At 43.5% G+C, this 11,247-nt stretch overlaps 1 protein-coding gene across 3 annotated transcripts in view; it reads right to left on the bottom strand.

Annotated features, from left to right (window-relative positions):
- LOC103973239 (protein N-terminal asparagine amidohydrolase) overlaps positions 1–11,194 on the bottom strand; it is a 12,416-nt gene extending 1,222 nt beyond the window's left edge. The window contains exons 1-7 of one of the 3 annotated variants that reach the window (XM_009387744.3): positions 11,038–11,194; positions 10,784–10,963; positions 10,640–10,704; positions 10,439–10,547; positions 10,310–10,348; positions 10,014–10,205; positions 9,427–9,605 (exon numbers count right to left, since the gene is read on the bottom strand). In XM_009387744.3, coding sequence (XP_009386019.2) covers positions 9,427–9,605; positions 10,014–10,205; positions 10,310–10,348; positions 10,439–10,547; positions 10,640–10,704; positions 10,784–10,963; positions 11,038–11,082 — 809 coding nt within the window. In that variant the 5' untranslated portion in view covers positions 11,083–11,194. Of the gene's footprint in view, positions 1–9,426; positions 9,606–10,013; positions 10,206–10,309; positions 10,349–10,438; positions 10,548–10,639; positions 10,705–10,783 lie in introns of all 3 variants that reach the window. The other 2 variants (XR_010485197.1, XM_065099394.1) reach the window with 2 other exon arrangements.
- Positions 11,195–11,247: the final 53 nt, after the last annotated feature.

Below are 11,247 nucleotides of genomic sequence, written 5' to 3'. Positions count from 1 at the left end.
TTCGCTCACAATTAATATAATGCTTTACATTAATGGAAACTTATTCTTTTGTAGAAACATTTGTATCCTTAGCCATATCATGAGGCATCTTTATGCAATATAAACACAACACAAAGTTTTTACCAGAGCATCTTTTCACATTGGCAAATGTATAAACCTTGAAGACTCCTTTGATATCAAATTACTAAAAACAAGAGTGATATTTTAATTAGAGTCAGATATGTTGAAAAATCTGGGGGCGACATCACATACGCAGCGGAAGAACAAGAAAACAAAATCTCCTATTCCCAAAGAGATTTCGTCGTCGTGCAAAGATTGGTGCGCAAAATCCACGAAACTTAAAACTGTATATAGAGTAGATTGTGTTACCTAGGGAGATCGTATATCCGTGTTTCCTTACAGATCTTTAGGAGAGGGTGAAGGAGGTCAAGCGTCCTCCTCTCTAACGGTGATCCACACAGCAGGGCTGCGATGACGCTCCTCAAAACTCCAGGCCTGCTCTAAGGTGGAGAGGGGGAGGAGAATATGAGAGGCAAGCAAAGGCTAGAGCCTATGAGGCTCTGAATCCCTCCTATTTATAGAGGTCCCCTATCAAAGCCTAATGGATCCTCCCATAGTGAGTATTGGATCTGCATCCAATTACCCAAGTCTTTTAGATTAGTGGATCTCTATCATGGGCTCTTATTGGATCTCATCCATGGGATCCAATAATTCAGGGGCTTATTGGATATCCAATAAGACAGGGGCTCCGACGGATATCTCATATCCGAACCTCTACTCATCGCAATGCCTACCATATGTGTGTGACCCTCTAGGCCCAATATCGAGCTGGCTGTGAGTCATACCTGTCAGAACTCCTAACTTAGTGAATTATTATCTTTGTAATAATTCACTCGACTCATCGACTACGGACGTACTAGGCCACTACGCCGTAGTCCCCAAACGATACAGGGGAATCCAATCCATTGGACCTGTCTGTCCTTAGTAACCGTGTACCTATAGTCCCTCATCCACCTAATATCCCAGAGACCATATATCGAGCATGGTGCTGTCAGACCTATACGGTTTCTACTCGAGTCTCACTCTAATCGAATTCTCCCGGAGAACTCTTTCTCTCTCAACCAGAATGACCCTGGCCAGGGATTTATCTAAGTAAGAACACATGAGATATTCCTCTCATGACGCCGAGAGTGGATGATCGTCTATCGACACTCAATAGCCCTCGTAAGGTCGATTGCCACTCTCAATAACCAGTTGTACTAGATCTGGGACATTCAAACCTATAAGTTTAGTATCAAAGAGTGGAGCACTCATACAGGACATCCTTTGTGTCTCAAGTCTAAGGACCAAATACACCACTAGGAGTATGGAATCGTTGTCTGACAATAAGGCATCATCAACCATCCAGCATTCCAAAAGCGGATCAATCAATGAACTTATTCTCCAATGACCACTTGAACTATATCCCTAGTATCCCCACACGAGCAGCTATGAGACCAACTGCATCCATCATATGGACGGGTATACAGCACACCAGTCTGTCCGGTTATCACGATGTCCCTCTCGAGTAACCTATGACCGGGATTATTTAGGATCTGTGTTTAAAGGTGAATCGGTCTTATTATTGTGATCTCATCACGATCCGATTCCCATTGCACGAATCCAAGGACATCACAATATATACATGCATATATGCAATAATCAATATAAAGTGATAAATGCCAAAATATAATAAGCAAAGAGATTCTGTGTCAAGTCACACGTGTCATCACTCACGTGATTGGCTTGTTGGGCACCTATGACTAGCAATCTCCCACTTGACCTAAAGCCAATCACCTATGTGTCTGATCCCCATCAGACCCCTATGACGCTCAAAGACAATCTGAGACAACGACTTTGTTAGTGGATCTGTAATGTTATCTTTAGATGGAACTCTTTCCATTGCTACATCTCGTCGGGTTACGATCTCTCTGATAAGGTAGAACCTCCTCAAAAATGCTTAGATTTCTGATGAGACTTCGGTTCATTCGCTTGAGCAATCGCCCCATTATTATTGCAATATAAGGAAATCGGCTCCTCACTATCCGGCACGACTCCCAAATCTGTGATGAACTTCTTCACCCAGACTCCCTCCTTTGTTGCATCTGATGCAGCAATGTACTCCGCCTCTGTGGTCAAGTCAGCAGTAGTATCTTGCTTAGAACTCTTTCAGCACACTGCTCCTCCATTCAAGGTGTACACATACCCCGAATTCGACTTGCTATCATCGACATCAGATTGAAAACTCGAGTCTGTGTAGCCTTCAACCTTGAGGCTACTACCTCCATATACTAGTAAAAGATCCTTAGATCTTCTCAAGTACTTAAGGATACACTTTACTACTTTCCAATGCTCCAAGCTTGGATACGCCTAATACCTGCTCGTGACACTCAGAGCATGAGCTATATCAAGCCTAGTACATAGCATGGCATACATGATAGACCCTATCACTGAGGCATAAGGTATCATATCCATGTTCGCCCTTTCTTCTAGAGTCTTTAAGGACATACTCCTAGAAAGCGATATCCCATGTCTCATCGGTAAGAGACCTCTCTTGGAATTTTCCATACCAAACCTTTTGATAATAGTTTCTATATTACATGGATTGGGACAAGCCAAGCATCCTTTTGGATATGTCCCTATAGATTCGAATCCCCAAGATATAGGATGCTTCCCCTAAGTCCTTCATAGAGAAATGTCTAGATAACCAAGCATTTACTGTGGATAGCATTCCTACGTCATTCCCAATGATTAGGATGTCATCCACATATAACACCAAAAAGGTGAGAGCGCTCCCACTTACTTTCCTGTACACACAAGGCTCATCTTCGTTCTTAACGAAGTCATAAGATCTGATTACCTCATCAAATCTTATGTTCCAACTTCGGGAAGCTTGCTTTAGTCCATAAATGGATCTAAGCAACCTACACACCTTATCTGGGAAGTTCTTGGACACGAATCCCTCAGGTTGTATCATATACACCTCCTCCTCGAGGTTCCCATCGAGGAACGTAGTTTTCACATCCATCTGCTAGATCTCATAATCATAGTGTGCTGCAATAGCCAATAAAATTCGGATGGATTTTAGTATTGCCACGGGTGAGAAGGTTTTGTCATAGTCAACACCTTGCCTTTGACGATACCCCTTAGCCACTAACCTTGCTTTATAGGTCTCTACCTTTTCATCTACTCCGATCTTTTTCTTAAAGATCAATTTGCAACCGATGGGTACAATACCTTCGGGCGCATTAACTAAGTTCCAAACCTTGTTGGAGTACATAGAATCTATCTCAGAATTCATGGCTTCTTGCCACTTCCCGGAATCTATACTCATAATACCCTCCTCATAGGTTTGAGTATCAATATCCTCAACATCCTCTCCTCTAATATGTCCCACATATCTCTCAGAAGGATGGGATACTCTGTCGGACCTACGCAAAGTTGGAACTTGTGTGTTAGGTACCTGAACAGACTCGGGCTGTAGAGTGGTGCTTGAGCTAGGTTCTCCAACCTCATTCAACTCTATCATGCTCTCATTGTCTCCGCCAAGAATGTGTTTCTTCTCAAGGAACATTGCTTTCTTAGCTACAAAGACCTTTTGGTCCTCAAGATGATAGAAATAATACCCACAAGTTTCCTTGGGGTATCCCACAAACTTGCACCGCTCTGTCCTCGATTCCAACTTATCGGGGTTGTCTTTCAACGTAGGCAGGACAGCCCCAAATCTTAATAATCTTAAGATCGGGCTTCTTCCCTTTCCATATCTCATATGGTGTAGATACTACCGACTTAGTTGGAACTCTGTTCAAAAGGTAAGCTGCGGTCTCTAGGGCATATCCCTAGAATGAGATGGGTAGGTCAGCAAAACTCATGCGTCGTACCATGTCTAATAGCGTACGATTTCTCCTTTCAGACACATCATTGAGCTGAGGTGTATAAGGAGGTGTCCATTGGGATAATATCTCATGGTCCTTGAGGAACTGAGTAAACTCTGTACTTAAGTACTCACATCCTCGATCTGATCGAAGAGTCTTGATACTCTTTCCAGTCTGGTTCTCTACTTCATTCTTATATTCTATTAATTTCTTAAAGGCCTCGGACTTGTACTTCATTAAGTACACATATCCATACCTTGAGAAATCATCAGTAAAGGTAATGAAGTAGGAGTAACCTCTAATGGCATGAGTTGACATGGGTCCTTATACATCACTATGTATGAGTTCCAACAACTCAGTGGCTCTCTCTCCAGTTCCACTAAATAGAGAGTTGGTCAGTTTTTCACGAAGGCAAGGCTCGCAAGTGGCATATGACTCATAGTCGAATGGATCTAGATATCCATCATTTAGCAACTTTTGAATCCTTTCTTCATGGATGTGACCTAGCCTACAATGTCACAGGTATGCACTGTTCACATCATCTCGTTTCCTCTTAGACACACTTACATTCATGATATGTGAAGTAGTGTCTGGCATAAACAAACCTTTATGCAATATTCCTCTCGCCAATCTCCCCTCGGTTTTACCAGAATCTACAACAAATTGCAGATGTGATAAGCAATACTGGTATCCAATACCAATGCACTATCATAAAAATCTAACAATTGGAGATTGATCATGAATGTACCTGAAGCTTCTCCAAGCTTCCGTTTCGCCCTCTCTGCAAGGTACTCTTTGCAGTTCCTCTTTCAGTGTCAATCTTTGCCACAATGGAAGCACTGGCCTTTGTTCTTTGCTGGGTTTTTCTTAGCAACTTTTGCTTTACATGGTCTGTCCTTGCCCTTTCCCTTCTTAAGGGACTTTTTGCTTTTCTTTTCTTTCTGATCTCACCAGTGTAGAGAACTGGCTTCTCTTTCTTAATAGTACTCTCTGCCTCTCTCAACATATTGAGGAGCTCTGGGAGAGTCACCTCAAGCTTGTTCATATTAAAATTCATTATGAACTGTGAAAAAGAATCTGGTAGGGACTGAAGCACAATGTCCACACACAAGTTATCCTCTAGGACCATTCCTAGACCTGTGAGTTTCTCCATCCACTCAATCATCTTTAGAACATGGTTCTGAACTGGTGTCCCCTCAGTCATCCTAGCGCAGAAGAAACTCTTGGATATCTCATATCGCTGAGTCCTTCCCTGTTCCTCAAACAATTTACGAACATGTAGGAGAATGGATCTGGATCTATCTTTTCATGTTGTCTCTGTAACTCTGGAGTCATAGAGCCCAACATATAGCATTGAGCAAGAGTGGAGTCATCAATGTACTTCACGTAGAGAGCGATCTTATCCTCGCTTGCCCCTTCCTCGGGCGTAGGCATCACTGTATCAAGGACGTACGCGATTTTCTCCGTCGTGAGAACAATTCTCAATTTGCGAAGCCAATCCGTATAATTTGGACTAATGAGGCAGTTGACATCAAGCATGCCATGTAAGGGATTTGAATACGACATTTGTTAAAAATAAAGATGTAGCAAAAATAATAACATGCAGATTTTGCAAGAAATAAACAATCAACATATGGGCTTCTATCTTAATATGCTCCCGCTATTTTACTAGCGAGTCATGCGACACCCCCAGCACGTGAAACGAAAGTCTCCGGCAGACTTTAGTGGGGATCATGATTCAATTAGCGTCTAGTGTAACCTCGAGGGACTCGATTAATCACATTAAGCCCAAAAGATAGGCAACTCTTGCCGATCACAATTCATTGTGATTCTCGTCCTGTTCGGCCTCCGAATCACCATGGTCTCGAGGGACTCGATCAACCATGATACTCGGTTAAGTCAACACCTTCGTTATAAGATGAGTCTGATTTGATGATATACCCTCGAGGGACTCGACCAAGCATACCATGTCCTCAGGTCACCGGTGACATCTCTATGTTGTAAGCAAGATAGCGAATCGCGATATAGGTGAGCCTCTAGGGACTCGACTAACTCAACCTACCCCGGGAATCGGTTCCTACTTATAACGATGGAAGGCCACGTGGGTCAATCTAATTTCTTCACGTTTACCGACTTAATATTATTGAGAGAGAGGTTTCTATAATTTGGTCTCCTAATATTAATATGGTCTCCTAAGATTATAAAGAGAGGTTTCTATAATCGGTTCCTACATATAACGATGGAAGGCCACGTGAATCAACCATGATACTCGGTTAAGTCAACACCTTCGTTACAAGATGAGTCTGATTTGATAATATACCCTCGAGGGACTCGACCAAGCATACCATGTCCTCAAGTCACCGGTGATATCTCTATGTCGTAAGCAAGATAGCGAGTCACGATATAGGTGAGCCTCGAGGGACTCGACCAACTCAACCTACACCGGGAATCGGTTCCTACCTATAACGATAAAAGGCCATGTGAGTCAATCTAATTGTCTCACGTTTACCGACTTAATATTATTGAGAGAGAGGTTTCTATAATTTGGTCTCCTAATATTACATGTCACACATATACATATTTAATATATATCTACATCGCATGCAAATATATATACATATCTAGTATGTGTATAAGCAATCACACCAGATGATCATGGACCACAATCTAATGTGGTCAGGCCCGAGCCAGTAGGCCTAATCACTCACATCAAGATTTATGTGTGCAACAGTACATCTCCATGCCCTATGATCGTCCATCTCATCCTCACATCAAACATCACATATATAAATCATTATCATATAGGACTACTAGATAATAATAAAAAATAATAATCAATTAAACCTTTTAATTAATTAATATTTTCAAATCAGGGATATGTAAGGAATTTTTTGAATTCTAAGGGCATTTTCATAATTTGGATAAAAAAAAACATAACTAGAATTTTTGAAATTCACAAGGGTAAAACTATCTTTTTGCCCAAGAATGCCCTTCTTCTGCTTTTCCCTTCCTACTGCTGTCGTCGCCGCCGCCACCCTAGCGGCGGCGGGCTATGCGGCAAAGGGCAGGGCATTGCCCTCGCTTGCGAGCGGCACGCCCGCTGGCGACGCTGCCCCTGCAGGTGGGCGCCACCGCCTCCGCGGGCGGTTCTGCCCGTGGGGCAACGCCGACAGGCGATGCTGTCCCGCCGGGCGACCGCCCCTACGGGGGGGGGGGGGGGGGGGGGGGGAGGGGGTTTCGCTCGCGGGAGCCGCGACGGTAGGCACCGCTGCCCTGCAGCGCCTCACCCCGCAGGAGAAACGGTCGTAGGCGCCTTTGCCCGCGGGCTGCCAGCCCCGCCGGCAGCAAGCCTGCTGCAAGCAAGCCACCGGCCGACTGCTGCAGACGCAGCCCCTGTGCTGCCTGCCTGCGACTGCGCTGCACGTATGCAAATCGAGGGCAGCACTGTTGCGACCCTTTCTCGCTTTTGCGTCAACGATTTTGACGTCAAAAGCTTCTTCAAAACACAACACACGCAGTTCAAAACCAATCATTCGCACAAACAACCTGGCTCTGATACCACTGTTGGGAAATCTGGGGACGACATCACATTCGCAACGGAAGAACAAGAAAACAAAATCCCCTATTCCTAAAGAGATGTTCGTTGTCGTGCAAAGATTGGTGCGCAAAATCCACGAAACTTAAAACTGTATATAGAGTAGATTGTGTTACATAGGGAGATCGTATATCCATGTTTCCTTGCAGATCTTTAGGAGAGGGTGAAGGAGGTCAAGCGACCTCCTCTCTAGCGGTGATCCACACAGCAGGGCTGCGACGACGCTCCTCAAAACTCTAAGCCTGCTCTAAGGTTAAGAAGGGGAGGAGAATAGGAGAGACAAGCAAAGGCTCTAGCGTATGAGGCTCTGAATCCCTCCTATTTATAGAGGTCCCCTGTCAAAACTAATGGATCATCCCCTAATGGGGATTGGATCTGTATCCAATTACCCAAGCCTTTTAGATTAGTAGATCTCTATCCAATAATCTCTCATGGGCACTTATTGGATCCATTTATGGGATCCAATAATTCATGGGCTTATTGGATATCTAATAAGATAGGGGCTTCGATAGATATCTCATATCCGAACCTCTAATCACAATGTCTACCATATATGTGTGACCCTCTAGGCCCAATATCGAACTGGCCGTGAGTCATACTTGTCAAAACTCCTTCTAACTTAGTGAATTATTATCCCTGTAATAATTCACTCGACTCATCGACTACGGACGTACTAGGCCACTACACCGTAGTCCCCAGACGATACAGGAGAATCCAATCCATTGTACATATCTATCCTTAGTAACCATGTACCTATAGTCCCTCATCAATCTAATATCCTAAAGACTGTATATCGAGCATGGTGCTATCAGACCCATACGGTTTCTACTCGAGTCTCGCTCTAATCGGATTCTCCCGGAGAACTCTTTCTCTCTCAACCCGAATGACCCTAGCTAGGGATTTGTCTAAGCAAGAAGACATGGGATATTCCTCTCATGACGCCGAGAGTAGAAGATCCTCTATCGACACTCAATAGTCCTCGTAAGGTCGATTGCCACTCCCAATGACCAACTGCACTAGATCTGAGACATTCAAACCTATAAGTTTGGTATCAAAGAGTGGAGCACTCATATAAGACATTCTTGGTGTCTCAACTCTAAGGATCAAATACACCACTAGGACTATGGAATCGCTGTCTGACAATAATACATCATCAACCATCCAACATTCCAAAAGCGAATAAATCAATGAACTCATTCTCCAATGAGCACCTGTACTGTATCCCTAGTGTCCCCACACGAGCAACTATGAGACCAACTGCATCTATCATATGGACGGGTATACAGCACACCGGTTATCACGATGTCCCTCTCAAGTAACCTATGACCGGGATTATTTAGGATCTGTGTTTAAAGGTGAATCGTCTCATTATTGTGATCTAATCACGATCCGATTCTCATTGCACGAATCTAAAGACATCACAATATATACATGCATATATGCAATAATCAATATAAAGTGATAAATGTCAAAATATAATAAGTAAAAAGATTCTTGGTCATCACACGTGCAATCACTCACGTGATTGGCTTGCTGGGCACATATGACTAGCAAGATACATCAGCTACCACAAAATTCTGCATAGAAAACAAAAACAACAACAAACCCCAATGTCCCAACTATTTGGAGTCGAAATAAAATTTTGAGATCCACTAGAAGCTCTGGAGTATAACTTTATAGCACTATTATAATATATGGATTTACTATTCTCATTTAGCATAATCTGCACATTAGCAGATTATAGTTAGCAAGAGAATTTTGTTATTACACTGCCTATCTTAAGCAAACTTTTATCCTTGTATATGGATAACACAAGGCAGTAAAACATGTCTTACTGTATATTAATTGTACTAGCTTGTATCATCGGACAATTGGATAATATGTCAAAAGAGGATGATATGAATAAAAAGAATGTACCAAGTGCAAGGAGCAATCTCAAATCTGTCATGACAGGTGTCATAAGTATCTAATAGCCTTCCTTTCCAATTAGAATCATCAGAAGATAAAGACACTCGAATCCTCCTGACGATCTCATCTGGACCTCTTGAGCTTCTATCAAAGCTCGCAGGCATAATTGAATCAGATGAAGTGTCTACCTGAACAATCAATTACAGAGGTGATCCAATGTCAGCGAAAACTTTATGAATTTAGACGAACATGGATTAGTTTCAAACTTCCATGAGCAACTACATCTAATAGCAAATGGTTCAAATTTGGCTTATGCAGCATGCAGAAATAAAAGAAGTGATGGTAACAACAGGTAATCCTAAATAAGAAGAGGCTTGTGCACCAAGTGCCAAGACCAGCATCACAATCAGTGTGGATTAGTTTCAAAGTTTCGTTGGACAGCTACATGTAATAGTAAATTGGTCAAAATTGGCTTATGCAGAAATACTTCAAGGTTACTCCATAGAGAACGAAATGCACATCACCATGTTTACAGGTATAATGGTTTATGGACTCTTTTGAACTATGTTCAAGTTTTACTGTCACAATTAACTTACCAGAAAGCCACTGACGATGGGGCAAGCATTTCCACAGGAGTCTAGTTTGGTGTTGTGCCTGAGGACACACAGCGTTTGCAAATGAAACTTTTGCTGGCTATTGTGCAGAGCTTCTATTAGTTTCGAACATAGAGGCAAAGAAAAACCTTCTTTTTTCTGTTTTCTTTCCGATACAGTGGCATTGATCGGATGCTGCAGCAAGCAGAAATAACAATTGTGAGGCTTACTATATTATCATCATCACGATCGAATGAAAAAAGAACCCTTAAACGAGATGACAAGATTATGAATCAAACTCTTTTGGGCCCATCATCGAAGCCGCCGATGAGGTGAACCTGCACAAAACATATGAACACAGAAATGGAGCTAATCGACAAGGCCAGCAACGGCAAAAGTGAAAATGGAATACGAAATACGAAGCAAACATCGAAAGAAGCTTCGTCGCTGTCGTCGTCATTGTCGGCAATAGATGATAGCATTTGAGCGAGGCCATTGTCGACGACGCCAGGAAAATCCATATGGCTGACGGAGGTTCTGCAACATAAATGCTTCGATCGCATCAGAACCAGCACACCACGTACATGTTTCTGCAATGACTAGTGAGAAAAGCAACACGGGGCTCTCACATTCCAGTGTTCCTGCAGCGGATCACAAGGCCGACGCACGTGGTCGCCTCGTCCGTGCCCACCAGCTACCCAAAAGCACAAATACACTAAGAATCGTCGAAATATCGGAGAAAGGGGGCACCTTTGGGGGTGATTTCGATTTACCTGGACGAGGGCAGGATCGACGGTGGCGTACTCGCTCTGGAAGATGTACACGAGGCGGCCGGGGGGTGGCCGCTCGGCGGAGGAGACCTTCTTCTCGGGGGTGCCCTTGAGGCGATCGGAGGAGGAGAGGACGGCCGGGTGATCCAATAAGGCGGCCAAGATTTCACTTCCCCGGACCATCTGAAATGGAGAGAGGCGGAAAAGATCGATCGATTCTTTTTTGGTAGAGATTGGAAAACAGAGTAGGGATCAACCTGGACTTGGGAGGTGGATAAGGGAATGCCGTCAACAAAGATCATCGTTGTGCCTTATCCTCCTCCTCCTGGTCACCGCTAGCTCGAGCCTGCGGCTTTTCAACGCCATGCCCTTTCGGTTCCCACACTGGCGACGTGTCAACCGCTTTGGTGTGTCGGACCAGGTCAGCATCACCAGGAAATCATCTGATGGCCTGGCCCACACCAGTA

This window comes from Musa acuminata, chromosome BXJ2-3, assembly GCF_036884655.1.
Source record: "Musa acuminata AAA Group cultivar baxijiao chromosome BXJ2-3, Cavendish_Baxijiao_AAA, whole genome shotgun sequence".
NCBI classification, from domain to species: Eukaryota; Viridiplantae; Streptophyta; class Magnoliopsida; order Zingiberales; family Musaceae; genus Musa; species Musa acuminata.
This window is presented reverse-complemented; position numbering and strand designations above follow the sequence as displayed.